The sequence below is a fragment of the Sciurus carolinensis genome, chromosome 1, assembly GCF_902686445.1.
Source record: "Sciurus carolinensis chromosome 1, mSciCar1.2, whole genome shotgun sequence".
NCBI lineage: Eukaryota > Metazoa > Chordata > Mammalia > Rodentia > Sciuridae > Sciurus > Sciurus carolinensis.
This window is the reverse complement of record NC_062213.1, coordinates 201,088,843-201,107,494: the sequence shown is the minus strand read 5'-3', so window position 1 is coordinate 201,107,494 and position 18,652 is coordinate 201,088,843. Positions and strand designations below refer to the sequence as shown.

Below are 18,652 nucleotides of genomic sequence, written 5' to 3'. Positions count from 1 at the left end.
TTTCTGGAAAGATTCCTGGCCAAGGAATGAGGAGTTTTTCTCTGCCTTTAATACCCAGGGAAAGAGCAGGCAAGTCACTTCATTTCTCTGGGCGTCAGTGTGTCCCTGCTTATAAAATGGGGACCATGATTTCTGTTACCTTGGTCATTAGTAAAAGCTGAGCTAACAAATGCGAAGGTGCTTTGGGGTGGAAGTGCTTTGGGGTGGTGTGTCCAGGAATATAGCCAAGTCCCTCTCCCTCAGGACAGGAAACAGTCCCTCTGGGTAATAACTCCACTGTCTTCCAAGTCCCTTGCTCTGGCAGGACAGGTGCAGGAGGAGTCAATCTGCCTGAAATGTTGAGCAGCTACTGCGATAATCAGAGCTCGCGTTCCCTGAGTACTTACTCTGCTGAGCCCTTGATACACCATCTCATTTCACTCTCACATCGGTCCAGTGAAGTCAGTGCTCTTATGATCGTCTCCATTTCACAGTCATGAAAACTGAGGCACAGCACAAGTAAGTTGTCCAGAAATTTAAAACTCACCAGTGTTGGAGTGAGAGTCACATACAGGCTTCTCTTCCCTGAGTTTTTATGCCAGTTTCTTCACTACAAGCCTTCTCTCCCCTACTTCTTTGCCAGGCAAACTCCCTTCCTCTATTAAGAGCCAACTTGGGCAGCTTTTCCCCAAGACTGGATTAAATGCCCTCTCTACCTGTTTCCACAGGTGTCTCTAATGGGGTCATTGCTAAAGGTCAGATCCCACCTACTCCACTTCTTAATTGTGGGAGTTTCAGTGACTGATTTCACCTTTTTGAGCTACAGTCTCATTATAGCATTTCTCACTCTGTATTTTAGTTGTGATCGAAAGCGTGGTCCTTGAATCGGCAACATTGACATCACCTGAGGGATTGTTAGAAATACAGAATCACCAACTCTTTCCCAGATCTACATTATCTCTCTTTGTACATTAAAGTTTGAGAAAGGTTGGGTTTGTCCATCCTGGTAGAGTGGGAGTTTGGTGAGGTCTGGCTTTTTGCTGTAAGTGTGGCCCCAGCCCAGTGCCAGGAACCCGTACTAAGGATCTATCTGAGACTTGAATAAATACGTGAATGGAGGAGCCCCAGGAGAGGTAGCTGAGGGGTTGATTCAGGAAAGTCTTCACAGGATTTTAGACACAAACCATTATCTCTGCTAAGGCAAAACTCCTGCCCACAGGGAAAAAGTCACTTTTTCTCTTCCTCTCCCTATAGAGCTTCATAGAGGAGTGACAGCCAGGAGTCTGTGGCCTTGATTTTAGTGTGTTCTTTGAGATTAACAAAGTCTTTTTTTTGTGATTCTTTTATTTCAAGAGATGATAGCACGCACCTTGACTTAATGCAGAATAATGCAAATGATCACTTTCACAACTTTCCTGATAATAACAGAACCCTAGAGCAATTTTACTGCATTTATTGTTCTTCACCCTTTTGTATTTTTGTCATGTTTTAAAAATCCGCATACATTTTAAACCTTACAAGATATTCCATTATTTTACAGAGTCCTTGTTCATTTATATTTATTCACACAGTTACCTTTCCTTTTGCTCTTCATTACTTTCTACAATATTGTTTCCCTCTGGGATCATTTTCCGTGTGTCTGAAAAACTCTCTTTAGTATTCTTTTAGATCATGTTTTCTAGTGGTGAATTCTCTCCTTTGTGTATCTTAAAACATCTTTACTTTCATCTTGCTGGTCTCATTGTAAATTGGCAGTTATTTTCTTTTACTACTTTGAAGATGTCACTCCATTGTCTTCTGACTTCCATCAATTCCATAGGAAAGTCAGCTGTAAATCTTTTTTGTTGTTCCTTTAAATGATTGTCTTTTTCCCCATCTGACTAATAGATTTCTATTAGTCATTGGTTTCATTGGTTTTACTATAAAGTGTATTGGTATAGTTTTCTCTTGGGTCACAGGGCTTCTAGAATCTGTAGGTTGATTGTCGTAAACAGTTTTAGGAACTTCCTGGCTATTATCTTTTCAAATCTTGCTTCTCTCTTGTTCTCTGTACCCTCTCCTTTTATGACTTTAATTTCACAAATGCTGGATCTCTTAATTCCGTGTGTTCCATGTGTCTTCAGTGCTGCTTTCTAGGTTTCACGTAATTTTTTTCTTTCTGTGCTTTTTAGGTATTTCAAATCACGAATCCTGTCTTCTTTTGACTCTAATCTGCCTTTTAACATCTATTAAGTTGTTAATACTGTTGTTTTGTTAAGAATTTCCATTTGATTCTTTGTTATAGGTTCACAGCACTGGTGAAGTTCTTCATATTTTATTTGTTTTGTCCATAGTCTCCTCTCTGTTCTTAAACATACTAATTATAGTTATATTAAAGTTCTTAGCTGCTAATGTAAATATATGAGTAAGATGCATTTGTTCCTGCAGTCTTTTTCTCACTTGGTTTTTGGTCATATGCTCTTATCTGTGGACAGCCTGGTGATTTTTACTATATGGTAGACATAAGTATTCAGAAAGATGTATGTAAATTATATGCAAATGTTATGGCATTTTATATAGGACACCGGAGCATCCCAGGAGTTTGCTATTGGAAGGGTGTGCTGGAGCCAGCCCCCGACAGACACAGGACAACTGTGGTTCTAGGAAAGCACACTGGTCTTCATGAGCTGTTCCTTTCTACTTGAGAAGAAGTGTTTTTTTTTATAGCTGGCAACTTAGAAGGCACTGTATAAATGCTGTACACATTGATGTGTGAACAAATAAGTGATTGCTTTAACTTGCAGTTTTCTGTTTGAATCAAAGAACAATTAAGCTATTTAATTTAACAAAGTAGGTAATCCAGAGAAATTTTCTACTGGGCTTTTGTATGTCCTGTTTATATTTCTTAACAAGTTCATTGAGCTATAATTGACATATAACCAACTACACATACTTAAGCTTTATACTTTGGCTGGTTTTGACACCTGTATATACCACAAAACTTCCACTGCAGTCTAGAGTGAGCACAACCATCACTTGAAATATATTTCTCATGTCATCATGATGACTGATCCCTCATGCCTCCCCACCCCAACCCTAGGCAACCACTTTCTGTTTTTCATAGTTAGTGGTTTTCATTTCCTAGTTTCCTGTACATGTTACATCATATGTGCTCCTTCAATTGGCCTCTTTTGTTCCATCTTACTTGACTTGTAGCTGTATGGTTCCATGTATCAACAGCTTTTTCTTTTGAGTGCTGGGTAGTATTCCCTTGTTTGGGGATGGCATATATTGTTTATCCATTTAACTGTTGGTGGATATTTGAGTTACAGATAAAGCTTCAATGAACCTTCACATATAAGCCTTTGTGTGGGCATACGTTTTCATTTGTCTTAGATAAATACCTAGGAGTGAAATTACTGGTCATAGGGTAAGTGTAAGTTTCTTTTTAAGAAACTGCCAAGCTGTTTTCCAAATTGGGTGCACCTTTTACATTCCTACCTGTAGAGTATGAGAATTCCAGTTCTATATTTTCACCAGTGTTTGGTATGGTCAGTGTAAAAAAATTTAGCTAGTGTAGTAAACATCTAGTGGCATTTCACTCTAGTTTTTAGTTTGCATTTCTCTAATTACTAGTGGTTTGGGGCATCTTTTCATGCATTTATTTGACATCTGTTTATCTTTGGTCAAATTTTGCTCATTTTAAAATTTTGCTCATTTTATTACTTCCTTTCTCAATTTACAATGAGACCAGCAAGATGAAAGTAAAGATGTTTTAAGATACACAAAGGAGAGAATTCACCACTAGAAAACATGATCTAAAAGAATACTAAAGAGAGTTTTTCAGACACACGGAAAATGATCCCAGAGGGAAACAATATTGTAGAAAGTAATGAAGAGCAAAAGGAAAGGTAACTGTGTGAATAAATATAAATGAACAAGGACTCTGTAAGCTTTTATGCTTAGTATTATGATGTTCCATTTTGAGTTAATCTTTACATTTGTTTATATGCAAGCTGTGGATTGAGGTTTATTATTTTTATATGGATATCTAATTATTCCAGCATCATTCTTTGAAAAGACTATTCTTTACCCACTGATTACTTTTGCCTCTTGGACAAAAATCTATTGTCCATAGATATCTGAATCTATTTTTTGACTTTCTATTCTATTCCATTTTTTCCTTTATACACTGGATCACAGTCTTGATTACTTGCAACTTTGTACCAAGACTTGAAATTAGTGTCAATACTCCAACCATGTTCTTTATTTTTAGGATTGTTTTAATTATTTTAGCTCCTTTGCATTTTCATGAATTTTAGAATCAGTTTGTTTGTTTCTCCAAAACACGATTTTTCTGCTGGGATCTTGAATATGATTGTCTGTGATGCACACATTGATTTGAAGAAGAACTGACATCTTAATGTGGAGTCTTCAAACCCACAAACAATATATCTGACATTTACTCCCAGGCATTTCATATTTATGTTATTGCAAATGGTACTTTTAAAATTTAAATTTCCAATTTTTTTTTGTTGCTAGTATATGTAAATATAATTTCATTTGTGTTTTGTAACCTTGCTAAGCTTATTTGTTCTGGTAAGGATTTCCACGGGGGGTTTTATGATTTGTTTTTGTTGATATTTTAGATATAGTCACATCTTCTGCCATTCAGATACATTTATTTCTTTTTCTTACCTGATTGCACTAGCTAACATCTCCATTACAACATTGAAGAGAAGTGGTGAGGGGGATATCCCTGTCTTATTCCTAATAGAAGTATGCAGGGTTTTTTGCAGGTGTCTTTTTTTCAGGTTTAAGAAGTTTCATTCTATTTCTAATTTTCTGGTAGTTTTTTAAAAAGTCTGGTAGGTTTTTTCACATTTTCTCTGCGTCTAGAGAGATGATCATAATTTCTTTTTTTTAATAGGATGGATTGCATTGGTTGACTATCTGTGGGGTAGGGTCCCTTGGTTATGACGTATTATCTGTCATATAATGTTATGTTCTGTTTGTTTTCTATGGTCATGGATATATTATGCTTGTGATAGACATTGGGTTGTCCTCTTCTTGTGATATCTTTGCCTTATTTTTGGAATCAGGGTATTTCTTGCCTCCTAGAAAGAATTGGGAAGTATTCATTTTTCTTCACTTTATTAGGAGTTTATATAGAGTAGACACTATTTCTTCCTTATAGGTTTTGTAGAATTTGCCAATGGACCTGTCAGGCCTGGAGTTTTCTTTAGGGAAAGGTTTTTAAATACAAAGCTAATTTTTAAAAACATTTAAGGCTTTTGGGATAATATTTTTGTGTGTGAGCTTTGGTGGTTTGAGACCTTCGTGAAATTTGCCCATTTCATTTATATTTGCAAATTTGTTGGTGTAAAGTGATTCTTAACATTCCCTCACTATCTTCTTAATAATTATAGAGAGTGCAGTAGTACCTCCTTTTTCATGTGTGCCATTTCTCTTTTTCCATGATCTGTCTGCCTGGAGGCTAATCAATTTTGTTGACTTTCTCAACAAAAAAAGATTTGTTTGTTTTAATTGATTTCCTCTTTTTTTCAATTTTTCTATTTCATTGATTTACCATTAGATCTTTATTACTTCCTTTCCTTTTCAATTTTCTCTTGTTCTACTGTTTTAAAACAGAAGTTGAGATCATTGATTTGAAACTTTTTTTATTTTCCTTTTTTTAATTTTTAGAATACATGACAGTAGAGTATATTTTGATATTTTATACATGCATTTTATCCACACGTTTTATACATACAACCCATTCTTATGGTTGTACATGATGTGGAGTTGCTCTGGTCATATATGAACATAGGAAAATTATGTCCGATTCATTCTACTGCCATTCCTATTCCCATCCCCCTTCCCTTCCTTTTATTCCCGTCTAAGCCAATGAACTTCTATTCTCTGCTTCCCACACCCCTTATTGTGAGTCAGCATCTGCATACCAGAGGGAACATTCTGCCTTTGGGTTTTTGGGATTGGCTTATTTCACTTAGCATGGTAGTCTCCAGTTCCATTCATTTACCAGAAGATGCCATACTTTCATTCTTTCATGGCTGAGGAATATTCCTTTGTGTATAGGCATCACATCTTCTTCATCCATTCATCTGTTGAAGGGCACCCAAGTTTTTCCATAACTTAGCATTTGTGCTATAAACATTGATGTGGCTGTGTCACTATTGTATGGTGATTTTAATACTTTGAGTACAAGGAGTGGGATAACTGGGTCAAATGGTGGTTCCTTTTCTACTATACATGTTTAGTTCTATAAAATTTTCCCTAAATTCTACTGTTTTAGTACATCCCACAATTTTGATATTTTGGTTCATTTTCATTCAGTTCAAAATACTTTGGATTTTCCCTTTTGATCTTTTGTTTGGCCCATGTGTTGCATAAGTCAGTTATTTAGTTTACAAATGCCTTTTTTTCTGATTTTAAATTTAATTCCATTGTAATCAGAGAATATACTTTGACTTAAGTCCTTTTACATTTGTAGTGTCTTGTTTTATGACCTGTTTTATGATCTGTCTTATTAAATGTTCCCTTTGCAGTTGAAAAGAATGCATTCTTCCATCGTTTGATAAAGTGTTCTGTTAATGATAATTAGATCAAGTTGGTTGATTGTGTCGTTCAAGTCTCCTGTATCCTTACTGATTTTCTAATTGTTCTAGCAATTATTATAAGGAGTATTGGAATGTTCAACTGTAATTGTTGATTTATCTGTTTCTTTTTTCAAAACTTTCCATTTTTGCTTCATGTATTTTAAAGCTCTGTTATTAGATGCAAACACATTTAGGATTATTGTATTCTCGACATGAATTGACCCATCTGTCATTTTGAAATTATCATTCTTTATCCCTAATAATGTTCTTTGCTCTGAAATTTACTTCTTTTATTATTACTATAAACACTTCAACTTTCTTTTGATTCATGTTAACCCGCTATGTCTTTTTTCTATCCCTTGCTTTAACCTGTTTATCTTTATATTGAAAGTGGATTTTTTGTAGGCAGCTTGGTCTTCACTTTTAAAAATCTGTCAGTCTCTGCCTTTTAATTGATGTGTTTATTCACTTACACTTAATGCAGTTATTGATCTGGTTATACTTAAGTCTGTCTTATTTTATTTTATCCTTTCTGTTTTGTTCTGTTTTTCTTTTCTTCTCTTTTGGATAAACTGAGTCTTTCCTATGTGTCTATTTAATGTCCTTTGTTGGCTTTTCAGCTATAACTCTTATTTCAGGGGTTGCTTCAGGATCTATAGTATGCATCTTTGAGTACCACGTGTACCTTCAAGTGCTGTCCCACCACCTCACGCTCAGCATCAGGTGTGAGAGCCTTACAGTGACACTGTGCTGTCACCCCTCCTGGCCTGTATGCTCTGGCTGGCACTCGACCACAGAGCCACATCCCCAACCCTATTTTGTGTTTTATTTAGAGACAGGGTCTCACTGAGTTGCTTAGTGCCTTGCCATTGCTGAGGCTGGAATCCTCCTGCCTCAGCCTCCCGAGCCCCTGGGATTACAGGCATGTGCCACCATGCCTGGCTCAGTAATCTTTTAAAGATACTTGAATAAACAATAAGAAAATTCCATGTATACGTTCACGTTATTTCAGCTTTTGCTCCTTCATACGCACCACGTCTCCACATGCTGCCGTTCTCTCCCTGCCTGAAGGACTCCTTTCCCCTTTCTTGCAGTGTGGGTGTGCTGGGGAGCCGTTTCATCTTTGGAATGTCTGGAAAATCTCCATTTTGCCTTTGTTTCTGAGATGGGTTTTGCGGGATCGAGCACTCTGGGCGACTGAGCACGGCGCCTGAGGGTTGCGGATGGCCGTGTTCTCGGTTCGTTGCTCCTGGTCCGGAGTCGCTCTCGTCTGCACCTCTGCTCCTGTGTGTGCTGTGTCTTTTCTTGGTATGCTTTTCAAGTTCTCTCTCGGTCGGTGTTGCTGAGCAATTTGATCCTGACGCGCTGTGTTGTACTTTCATCTGGGTTTGTGGTCTTTGGCGTTCGTCGCTCAAGTTTCTGGGATCAGTGAGTTTTCATCAGGTCTAATTTCTCGGCCTCTCTGGGGAGTCAGTTAACATACTTGGCTGCACCGACATTGGCAAACCATCTCAGGGCCGTAAGCCAGGGCGATCAGGGGGCCCCCCTGTCCCTTGTCTCCCGGGGTCACGTCCTCTGCTGCCCAGTGTCCAGAGCCTGGCTTCCTGTGTTTTCTCACAGCCTCACTGTCTCCAGTGGGACCGTAAAGCCCCTCTCCATCGTGGCCTGGGACGCCACTCGTGCTGGTGTCCTGAAACACAGTGTGACCAGCCCGTTGTGCTTTTCTTACTGAAAGTTACTTGCGTTAAGCACACGCTGAGTAGCAGTAGAACACTGAGCGTCCAGAAGCCAGTTTGCTTGTGGATTTGGCTGTGGATTACTGAGAATTAGAATGACGCGGATCTGTGGTGACTGGTGGTTATCTGCATGGACGGTGCTCCTCAGCCCCGGCCGAGCGTCTGGACTGCCCGGGAGATCTAAAAGCCTTCGAGGCTCAGCTCCGCCCAGACATTGGTTGTGTTTGGTGTCTGGCCTGCACACCAGGGCTTTCGGAAGCCCCGCTGGTTCTAAGTGGAGCCTAGGCAAAGCCACCAGTGGCATGGCAGCGCCCGGCCTTCAGGGGCTCACACCACCTTGATCCCCTCCCTTCTCCTCTCTCGTGTCCTCCTTCCCCCAGCAAAGTCCAGGTCCTCTACGGGGGCACAGACCTCTTTGATTACGAGGTGCGCAGGACCTTCAACAACGACATGCTGCTGGCCTTCATCAGCAGCAGCTGCATCGCCGCCCTGGTCTACGTCCTCACCTCCTGCTCAGGTAGGACACCCCCGCGGCCTCCACGGGGCCAGCCCCCCAAGGAGCCAGGACGGGCTTGAATCCGCAGGTCAGAGCAGGGCGTCTGCTCCAAAATCACCCCTAACCCAGCAGGCTGCCCGAGGTCCCAGGCAGGCCGGGCCATCCAGAGGGTCCCCGGGACCCCCTGCAGTTTGAGCTTATGCCCTGTGACCTTCTCCCTTGCAGCCTTGGGAAGTCTGGGGTATTGGACGTGGTTGTAGGTCACTCGGTAGCCTGCTTTCTGCCCCAGGTCAGCCGCCCTCCTGTCCCTGTTCCCATTTGCCCGGCCACCTCCCCAGCCTACCAGCTGCTGCTCTGCTGTATACAGTTGGCACGCTCTGTCTGCCCAGGCCTTCCGTGCCTTCATCCGCTCAGGGGTGTTCATTGGGCGTCCGCTGCGTGCCCGGTGCAGTAGGCGCCCAGCCCGTTGGTGAACATGACAGGCGCAGGCCTGGCTCTGCAGGAGCTCTGGGCTCCCGTGAGAGCGACACCACGGACATGGCGTTCACGGGTCTCTACTCCTGAGACGAGACGGGTTCTGCCAAGATGAGGCCCCACAGCATCCTGACCTACCCCGGGGGCCTCTCGCCCAGCTGCCTTTGGGCACAGAGGACTGAGACTTGCCGGGAACAGACAAGGTGGCGGAGGGATCCGGGGATGAGGGCAGGAGGCAGCACCCAGCTCAGGCCTGGGGCACGAGAGGGGCTTGTGTTCTGCAGAGTCCCTCTCTTGACCCCCTTGTGCCCCTGCCCTGCCCAGTGTTCCTGTCCTTCTTCGGGATTGCCAGCATCGGCCTCAGCTGCCTGGTGGCGCTCTTCCTGTACCACGTGGTCTTTGGCATCCAGTACTTGGGCATCCTCAATGGGGTGGCTGCCTTCGTGATAGTGGGCATTGGTGAGTGGCCTCCCACTTGGGAGCTCTGCCCTCCCCCGCAAAGGACCTTCTCCCTGGACACCAAGCCTGGCTTTCAAGAGGCCTCTAAAAAGCCCCCTCCCAGGCCCCAGAGCCTTGAAGTGTGGGGTTAGCGTATGCGGCGCAGGTGGACGCGATGCTGGTGGGGAGGCCCTGGCAGTGAGGGACGGAGGCCAAGGTCTGGAGGACCTGCTGGTGGACCCGTCAGAGGGGCCTTCCCGGACTGCAGGCTGAGAAGCTGGACTGTGCCGGGCCTGGCTCTCCGGAGCTGCCCGGGGGCTGGGCCGCACCTGAGCTGCCCGGCCGGGACTCCTCCTCAGGCGTGGACGACGTCTTCGTGTTCATCAACACCTACCGCCAGGCCACCCACCTGGAGGACCCGCAGCTGCGCATGATCCACACCATCCAGACGGCCGGCAAGGCCACCTTCTTCACCTCCCTGACCACGGCCGCCGCCTACGCAGCCAACGTCTTCTCCCAGGTGGGAGGCCCCCTCCGGCCCAGCCCCAGCCCCGCCGCAGGGCCCTCCCGGGGTCTCTGTTCCCACCTGCCCCGGTGCAGCCACACAGCCTGGGCCTCCAGGCGCTTGCGTCCCTTGCAGTCTGCTTCCGGTCGCCCGCGGCCAGAACTCGCCAGTGGGCGGGTGCCGGTGGCGCCTGGCGCTGACACCGTGGATGGCGTGCACGTGCTGCCTCGTGCTGGGCACAGGGCGGTTTCCTCCCATCGCCCAGTCCAGGGTGCAGTTGCCTCCTGTGCTCCTGACCAAGCAGGGCCAGAGAGGTTAAGTCACTTCCTCAGAGCCACACAGCTGCAAGTGGTGAGCGGACCAGGTGCCCCCCAACCCGGAGCCGCCCCCACCCTCTGTGCCTCCTCGTCTTCCCTTTACTGCCATCCCCCTGCCTGTGCTCCCGAGCGGGGCTCAGGAGAAGCAGCAAGCGTGGGCTGGGTCCTTGGGGCTGAGGGACCTCGTGACCTAGGTCTGTGACCTCTGGCAGTCACCACATGCTCTGAGATTGTCCAGGCTTCCTAGAGAGCCACACCCCAGAGGCAGGCGGGGCTGGTCCAGGCCTGCTCTGTGTGACTTGGGCAGGTTGCTTAACCTCTCTGAGCTGTGTTCCTCAATGAATGATTCTGAGAGTGAAACAGGAAGGCGGGGAAGGGGTTTCCCACAGTGTGCAGGCTTGACCGGCACGTCCCTGGGCGGGTCGCTGTGGGATTCTGGGGCTTCTGTCCCCAGCCTCCCTGTTTCCCTCGGGTAGCATCTCTCTCCCTTCCCCTGGTTGACGTGGCCTGGTCTGGAGGGACACGTCTTTCTCTGGCTCCTTTCCGTCCTCCATGGTGGTCCTGATGGCTCTCTGGGCCAGGTGCTGTCGGCCAGTGGGCTGTGGGTGGACAGGGCTTCCCCCACCACCGTCAGCCGCCAGCCCCAGCTCCTCGGCCAGAGCCATGTCCCCAGACCAGTGCTGGCATCCCACTGCAGCCTGGGCTTGGCTGTCTTCAGCCGCAGGGCCCCAGGCTGACCCCTGCGCGTCCCTCCCGTCCAGATCCCGGCCGTGCACGACTTCGGCCTGTTCATGTCGCTGATCGTGTCCTGCTGCTGGCTGGCCGTGCTCTTCACCATGCCTGCCGCCCTGGGCCTCTGGAGCCTCTACGTGGCGCCCCTGGAGAGCTCCTGCCAGGCCAGGTTGGCGCTGCGTCCTCCCCGGCAGCTGTGACCCTGGGCAGCTCACTCAGCCCTCAGTGTCCTTTCCCGTAGAGCGGTGTGGTCACCGAGGGGGCGTCCTGTGGGGACTGTGAGGTCTCCGTCTGGGGCTGGCACCGCTTCCTGGCACAGCCCTCCGGAGTGCAAGCTCTGTGTGTCCTTGTCCTAGTCCCTGGGTGGCCTCAGCTCCCCGCATGCACCCCAGCCACATCCCAGCCCAGCCTGCGTCCCCTCCTGCTGGGCCTGAACTGTCGATGGCGTCAGGGCCCCTGGGCCACACGCAGCAGAGGAAGGATTCCTGCTTTGGTCACCTCGGTGTGGCCACTGTGTTGTCGTTCCCTCTCCCTGGGTAATGTCCGTCATCACCATTGGTCTCTAGGAGTGGACGGTCTTAGAGAAGTCAGGCGACCGACGGCTGCTGGAAGTCGGAGGCGCGTGCTGAGTCACACGTGCGCACAGCGCCGGGCCGGGGCTCGCGTGTCCCTGGGCGTGCCCGTCCTCCCTGGGTGCCGTGCCCCTCTGGGCTCCAGCCTCTCCCCTCCTCTCTCCATAGTTGCCACCAGAAGTGTGGCCGGAGGAGCTCCTTGCACTTCCCCGGGGACGTGTTCGCCACTCCCGAGCGGGCGGGGGGCAGCCGCGCCCAGGGCCCCATACCCTACCTGGACGACGACATCCCCTTGCTGAGTGTGGAGGAGGAGCCGGGTGAGAGCTGGCGCAGGCCTGGGAGTGAGCCCTGGCAGGAGGGGCGGGGACAGGCTGGTCCCCGGGCGGCGGTGGCCAGGCAGCCTCACACCCTGGGCTTCCCTGGGGAGGGCGCACACCAGGAAGGCTGCGCCTCAGCTTTGACAGGCCTCCACTCTGCCCGGCAGTGTCCCTGGAGCTGGGCGACGCGTCGCTGGTGTCTGTGCCCCCCGAGGGTCTGCAGCCGTGCCGAGGCCAGCTCCTGGTGCAGCTGCAGGAGCTGCTGCACCACTGGGTGCTCTGGTCCGCCGTCAAGAGCCGCTGGGTGATCGTGGGTGAGTCCCTCCCCTGCCTCGCCAGCCGCAGCCCCCTGTGACTGCCCAGGAGCGCTGAGGTTGGAGGCGGGGGCGGAGCCTCCCTCCCTGAGCCTCTTGTGCCTGCAGAGGCCGTGGCCTGTCAGCCTCCTGCTCCATGCTGGTCCTGGCGCCAGGCAGTGGTGCAGAGCCCTGACTGGGGCCCCCCGCCCTGCCGCCTGCTCTCTGTGACCTCGTCTGTGCCAGTCAGCCCGATCCCCAGTTTCCTCTTCCCTGCTGGACCAGTGTCCAGTCACACCGTACGGGAAGCGCGCACTGTGAGGGCGGCTGAGAGGCACAGGCGCCCACCCTGCAGGGGCACTCAGCTCGCGCCCGGCGCTGACCTGCCAGCACCTTCGGCAGCCGGTCGGAGTTGGGCCGTGGGGATGCCAGCCCCTCCTGGGCGAGCGATCCTGTGAGGAGGCCCCCAGGTGTCGCCCGCCCAGCGCAGCTCCCTCCCTGCAGGGCTCTTCCTCTCCACCCTGGTGCTGTCCCTGGTGTTCGCCAGCCGGCTCCGCCCCGCCAGCCGCGCCCCGCTGCTCTTCCGGCCGGACACCAACATCCAGGTGCTGCTGGACCTCAAGTACAACCTGAGCGCCGAGGGCATCTCCTGCATCACCTGCTCAGGTGCGGGGCTGGCGGGCAGAGCCGCTGGTGCGGGACGGGGCTCTGCGTGGCTGCGTGACGCCGCAGGTCACTCACCGCAGCCCTCGGGTTTTATGGGCACTTCCTGGGCGGCCCGGTGGGCCGGGGCACAGGCTTCCTGAGCTGCGGGAGCCCACGTTCCCAGTAGTGTCCCGCGAGGCTCTCTGGCGGAGGACGCCTCTGGGCTGGCGCCCCAGGAGTGGAGGCCCTTCCTGGGCTGGGACGGCAGGAGAGCAGTGAGCCAGGCTGGGCGGGCAGGGCTGAGGGGCAGTGCCAGCCTGGGGAGGGGCTGGCCGCTTGGGAGGGTAGCTGTAGGAGGCTGGGGCTGGGCCGGGCAGGCGGGCTCCAGCGGGGACTGGATCTCCTTGTGGCTGTCCCTGGAAGCCAGTGTGCGTGGGGTGCTGGGTGGGGTTCCAGCAAAGACTTGGGTGTCCCCAGGGGTAGCATGGAGCGGATTGGAGGCCTGGGGTGGACCGACTGGGTGCCAGGGAGAAGCCTGGCAGTCTAGACCGGGCGCAGTGGGGCTGGGGCCAGCCGCTGACGGCGCCCTGCAGCCGGGAGGTCCTGGGGCCTCTGGTCTCCATGGCACTTGGTGATGGAGTTGTTGTCAGGCGAGCAAGGGGGCTTCTGATGTCCCCTGGCCTTAGCGGGTCTGCTCAGGCCTCATCTTCCAGATGGGGAGCTTGAGGTCCAGGTGGGCCAAGTCGGTCTCACATCAAGCCTCTGCCGGGGCAGCCAAGCCCGAGAGGGCGCTGGCGGGAGCGCCTCCAGGCTCCCGTGACAGCACAGTGTTCAGATGAACCTGGCGTCCCTACACTCGTGGTGCTAGCCACCCGCAGGACAATCCGCTGCCACTCAGAGGTGCCGCCAGAGCCCCTTGTAAATCAGCCAGTCCCAGGCACACCCCCGGGTGCCGTGGCCTGAACAGCCTCTTCACTGCCACCTCAGGGCCTTGCCGCCCTTGGGCACAGCCCAGTGCACAGGTGGTCCCAGGGTGGTCGCAGCCCCTGCACAACGTCTGGAGGGGAGCCAGGGCCCAGCAGCCCAGGCCCTGCGCCTCCACTTTCTGAATGGCCTCGTGGGGGGGCCTTTCACAAGCCGCACGTGGGGACTCGGCTTTAGGAAGGACAGCCAGGGGACCCTAATGGGGCTCCGATCTTGCCACCTGCGCAGGGCACCAGCCTCCCTGAACCACTTTCTCCTCCGTCGAGTGGGTTAATAACATCGAGCCCCCGGGCTGCTGTGGGGACTGGCTGCCAACCTGTGGGGTTTCTCTTGTTTAAAGCCCACAGAGCCCTAGTCCACAGCACCTGCAGCAAACCCGCGGCCTCCGTCATCCCTGCCGTGCTTCCTCCCCAGGCCCCGGGAGGCGAGGCAGAGCCCCCGGGTGGCCTGTCTGTGGGTAGACCTGGCCCCGAGGACAGTCCTGTGCGTCCCACCCAGTTTCCTTCAGACCCCGACACCCACCCAGCCTCTGGGCCTGTGGTGGATCCTGGCCTCACCCCTTACTGCGCCGGCCGGGGAGGCCCCCTGTCCCTGACACGGTGCGGGGGACAGGTCTGTTCCAGGAGAAGCCCCACAGCCTGCAGAACAACATCCGGACGTCCCTGGAGAAGAGGCGGCGGGGCTCCGGGGCCCCCTGGGCCAGCCCACAGGGTGAGCGCGGGGCCAGGCCGGGACCCTGTGGGAGCAGGGCGCTGACCTCAGGAGCGGGAGCCCCGTCCCTGCTCTCGCTGGCTGTGGAGGGCGGGTGGGTGAACTCGGACTGCGGCTCTCCTAGGTCAGAAGCGGGGCTCCAGCCGCCCTCAGCCTGGCCTGCGCCGCTCCTGGAGCCCACCTGGCCGCCACAGCCACCCGAGTGCTGGGAGGGGCGACTGGAGCCTGGGGCTGGTTCCCCTGCTGGGGCCTCCACCAGAGGGGAGGTGCAGGGACACAGGCACCGCAGGAGCTGACCCTGCAGGGCAGTCGTGTCTGCCGCCACCCTCAGCACTGCCACTGTCCCCACCATGACCACCAGCACCAGCCCCTGTTCACACTGCCCCGTCCGTGGCCTCGCCACCCTAGGCCATCGCCGGGGTCTTACCCTGACGTCACTGCCCCCGTCCCCGTCCACGCCACCCGCACCCACTCACTACCCAGAGAGGTCAGCAGGCTCAGCCCGTCAGTCCACGGTGGGGCGCGGGCCGTCAAGGTGACCGTCCACTCCTCTTCCTTCCCCATCTGTCCCTAGACGCCCTCGGCACTGTGTACGTCTCCAAGGTGAAGAGCAAAGGCCACCTCGCTGTCTACAGGCTCTCCCTCAATGCCAGCCTGCCCGCACCCTGGCAGGCCGTGTCCCCTGGGGACGGAGAGGTGCCCTCCTTCCAGGTGAGCTGGGCTGTCACAGCGTGAGCCACCACGACCAGAGGGGCTGTGGCGCCAGGCTGGCGGGAGGGCTGGGTGCTGAGGATGGAGCTGCAGCAGGTGGTCGACGGCTCCACAGCAGCCAGGCCTGCGAGAACCTGCAGCAGGGAGGCCGCACGGGCCCTGGGCTTGAGTCCCGGCTCACGTGTCGCCTGGTGTCTTTGGGCGGTCACTTCATCTCTCTGAGCCTCGGTTTCCTCATCTGTGAAATGGGGATATAAAAGGTAGCGCCAGCACTGCCAAGGGCCACGAGGTAAGGCCCAGGCAGCGTGAGCGACAGCCCAGGACACGGTCCACGTCAGGCCTGGCAGCCACTCTGGCACCCAGAGGAGTCTCCTGGGCGGGTCTAGGAGTCCCGTTTCCCCTTTAGCACGTTGCACACTCCACATGACAGTCACACGTGACTTGTGGCTGGGTTTGGGTGTCCTTGGGACGACGAGGCCTCGGCCTCCCTGACACCCAGCCTCTGCCCGTGCTGGCCCCACGGGAGGGCTTTCCTCCCTGTCAGCGAGCGGCCACCTCCTGAGCCCTCACTCGGCCCCTCCCGCCTCCCTCGGTGCTCTCCCGTCCCGGTCCGTCTGTCCTGCCTCGTGCCCTGACCACCACAGTGCAGCTGCCGCCCTCCTCAGGGCCCGTTCCACGAGGGCAGGGACCCGCCTGCTGGCGCTCCATCCGCGGAGCCTGGCACTCGGCGGAGAAAGAATCGAGGCTCAGACAGGAAGGGTTTGCTCGAGTCCTGGAGCTTTTCCGGCTCAAACCCAGGCCTCCGAGCCTCCGGCCAGGGCTCCGTCCTCCCCTGGGGCTGGGACAAGGCGGGACATGCTGAGCAGGGCGGGGACGGCCTGCGGCCAGGTGGCCAGGCAGCGCCCCGAGTCACGCGTCTTGTCTCTGTCGACCCACTGCTTAGGTGTATAGAGCGCCTTCTGGCGACTTCACCAAGAAGCTGACCGCTTGTATGTCTACAGTAGGGCTGCTCCAGGCCGCGAGCCCCGCCCGCAAGTGGATGCTGACCACCTTGGCCTGTGACGCCAAGCGGGGCTGGAAGTTCGACTTCAGCTTTTACGTGGCCGCCAAGGAGCAGCAGCACTCCCGGTAACGTCCCGCAGACGAGCTGTTCCCACCCGGCTGTCCACCCGGCTGTCCACCCGGTTCTCTCCCTTCCCCTCCTTCCTCACACCTCTGTCTCTCATCCCGTGAGAGATGTCACCAGGCACTTCGAGAGGGCCTGTCCATTTCCACACACCAGTTCACATGTCTCTGTCCAGGACTGGGGAGCGGGGCCTGGCAAAGACAGTGGCCCAGTCTCCTCACTCCCCAGCTCCCAAGCTCTTCCACCTCAGGGCCTTTGCACTTGCTGCCTCCCCGGCTCCTCACGTGGTTGACTTGAGACTTCTGCTGGGAGAGGCTGTCCCTGAGCAGGGTTCCCACCCACCCAAGACCACCCTGCCCAGGCTCTGTGTCTGCCCCCAGGGTCACCTGCAGTCTCACTGATCTGGCAGGTGACCTGTCCACCCCCAGGAGCAGGTCTGCGTCCCTCGGGCCTCTTGAGGGTTTGTCATTACTGTATGCCCACCTTACCCAGCCGGCTCGCAGCAGTAGACGCTGGCAGGGCGCGTGCGTGCCTGCGCTTCCTGCCCGCGGTGCTCAGCCATGCTCTAAGTGTGTTTTATTTAGAAAATACTTCCTGTCTCCCTCCCTTAGACCGTGAGGGGTGAGGAGGCCGCGTGTCGCAGCGCCCTGTGGGGAGCTCGGGCCTGCCCCGGCCTGGCGTGAAGCCAGAGGGGGGACGCCCCAGGTGGCACCGTGTTCGGAACATGGCCTCTCGTGCATTTATTCTGTGAGGCTGTGACCGAGGGGCAGGACCCCCCATGAGCAGCAGGGTGCTGGGGCGGATGGTGGCGAGCACGCCAGCGTGGCTCCTGCCCTGAGGTCACGCAGCGGGAGCAGGCAAGGGACCGCAGGGTCCTTACAAAGCATGACTCACACTCAGAAAGAACAGCCCCCACTGCCCCGCGGTGGTGGAGGCAGCTGCCGGCCTGCACTGTGACACTCCCAGGCCGTGGCCAGGACAGCACTGGCCTCAGGTGTCAGCACCACACCAGGCCAGACTCCACCTGGGGAAGGGGTGCCCAGCCAGGCACCTGTTGACTGGGCCAGGGTCCCTCTGCCTGTCCTCCCCTGGGCTTTCCCTGCACACTCGGGAGCGGCCAGCGGTCAGGCAGGCTGCCTGGATGAGCATGAAACATTCTAGAGAGACCTGAGCTGTCTCAGGCCCGCTGGCCAGCAAGCTGCTGGCCATGGAACCCACGCTGCCCCAGGACCTGAGGCTCCTTGGCTTTTCAGGTCAGGGTGGCCTGGGCTGCTGGGCCCCCAGCCCTCCTGAACCCTTATGCTCCCTGAAGGACGGTCTGAAACGACTTCCCCACTCTGTTCACACCACTGTGGGGAGCCGAGGGCCCATGAGGGACAGGGCCTTGACCAGGCCAGAGCCTTGGAGGGCCAGGACTGCAGCAGGCCTCTCCACCCCAGTCCTGGGCACTGCACTGTCCACCTGAGACCACACCCTCATGCTGCGGGGAGCCTGTCTGTCCCCTGCAGCCTCCTGACCCCTGGGCATGGGCTGGTGTACCTTGCCTCCCCAGCTCCTCCAGGCCTTCCCAGCCTCAGCCCTGGCCTCCCTTGCCTCCACAGGAAGCTGTTCTTTGCCCAGTCCCACAAGCCCCCCTTCCACGGGCGCGTGTGCCTGGCTCCTCCCGGCTGCCTGCTCAGCTCCAGCCCCGACGGGCCCACCAAGGGCTTCTTCTATGTGCCCAGTGAGAAAGGTACTTGTGGGGACTCCAGGGGCCTCAGGAGCCCGGGCCCCACCCTCCCTTATGCCACCACCCCCGTCCACAGTGCCCAAGGCCCGCCTCTCAGCCACCTTCGGCTTCAACCCCTGCGTGAACACAGGCTGCGGGAAGCCCGCGGTGCGGCCTCTGGTGGACACAGGGGCCATGGTCTTCGTGGTCTTTGGCATTATTGGCATCAACCGCACCCGGCAGGTGGACAACCATGTCCTTGGAGACCCGGTACGTGGGCCCACTCTGGGCAGATGCCACAGGACCCCC

General features: G+C 53.7%; 1 protein-coding gene across 4 annotated transcripts in view; it reads left to right on the top strand.

The window, feature by feature from the left end:
• Positions 1-18,652, top strand: part of Disp3 (dispatched RND transporter family member 3) — a 43,483-nt gene that overhangs the window by 19,683 nt on the left and 5,148 nt on the right. For all 4 annotated transcript variants that reach the window (XM_047530325.1, XM_047530315.1, XM_047530304.1 and 1 more), the window contains 12 exons: positions 8,695-8,831; positions 9,609-9,743; positions 10,082-10,242; positions 11,306-11,445; positions 12,017-12,165; positions 12,333-12,479; positions 12,963-13,124; positions 14,700-14,798; positions 15,373-15,509; positions 16,453-16,637; positions 18,237-18,367; positions 18,441-18,613. In XM_047530325.1, the coding sequence (XP_047386281.1) occupies positions 8,695-8,831; positions 9,609-9,743; positions 10,082-10,242; positions 11,306-11,445; positions 12,017-12,165; positions 12,333-12,479; positions 12,963-13,124; positions 14,700-14,798; positions 15,373-15,509; positions 16,453-16,637; positions 18,237-18,367; positions 18,441-18,613 (1,756 nt within the window). The remainder of the gene's footprint in view (positions 1-8,694; positions 8,832-9,608; positions 9,744-10,081; positions 10,243-11,305; positions 11,446-12,016; positions 12,166-12,332; positions 12,480-12,962; positions 13,125-14,699; positions 14,799-15,372; positions 15,510-16,452; positions 16,638-18,236; positions 18,368-18,440; positions 18,614-18,652) is intronic.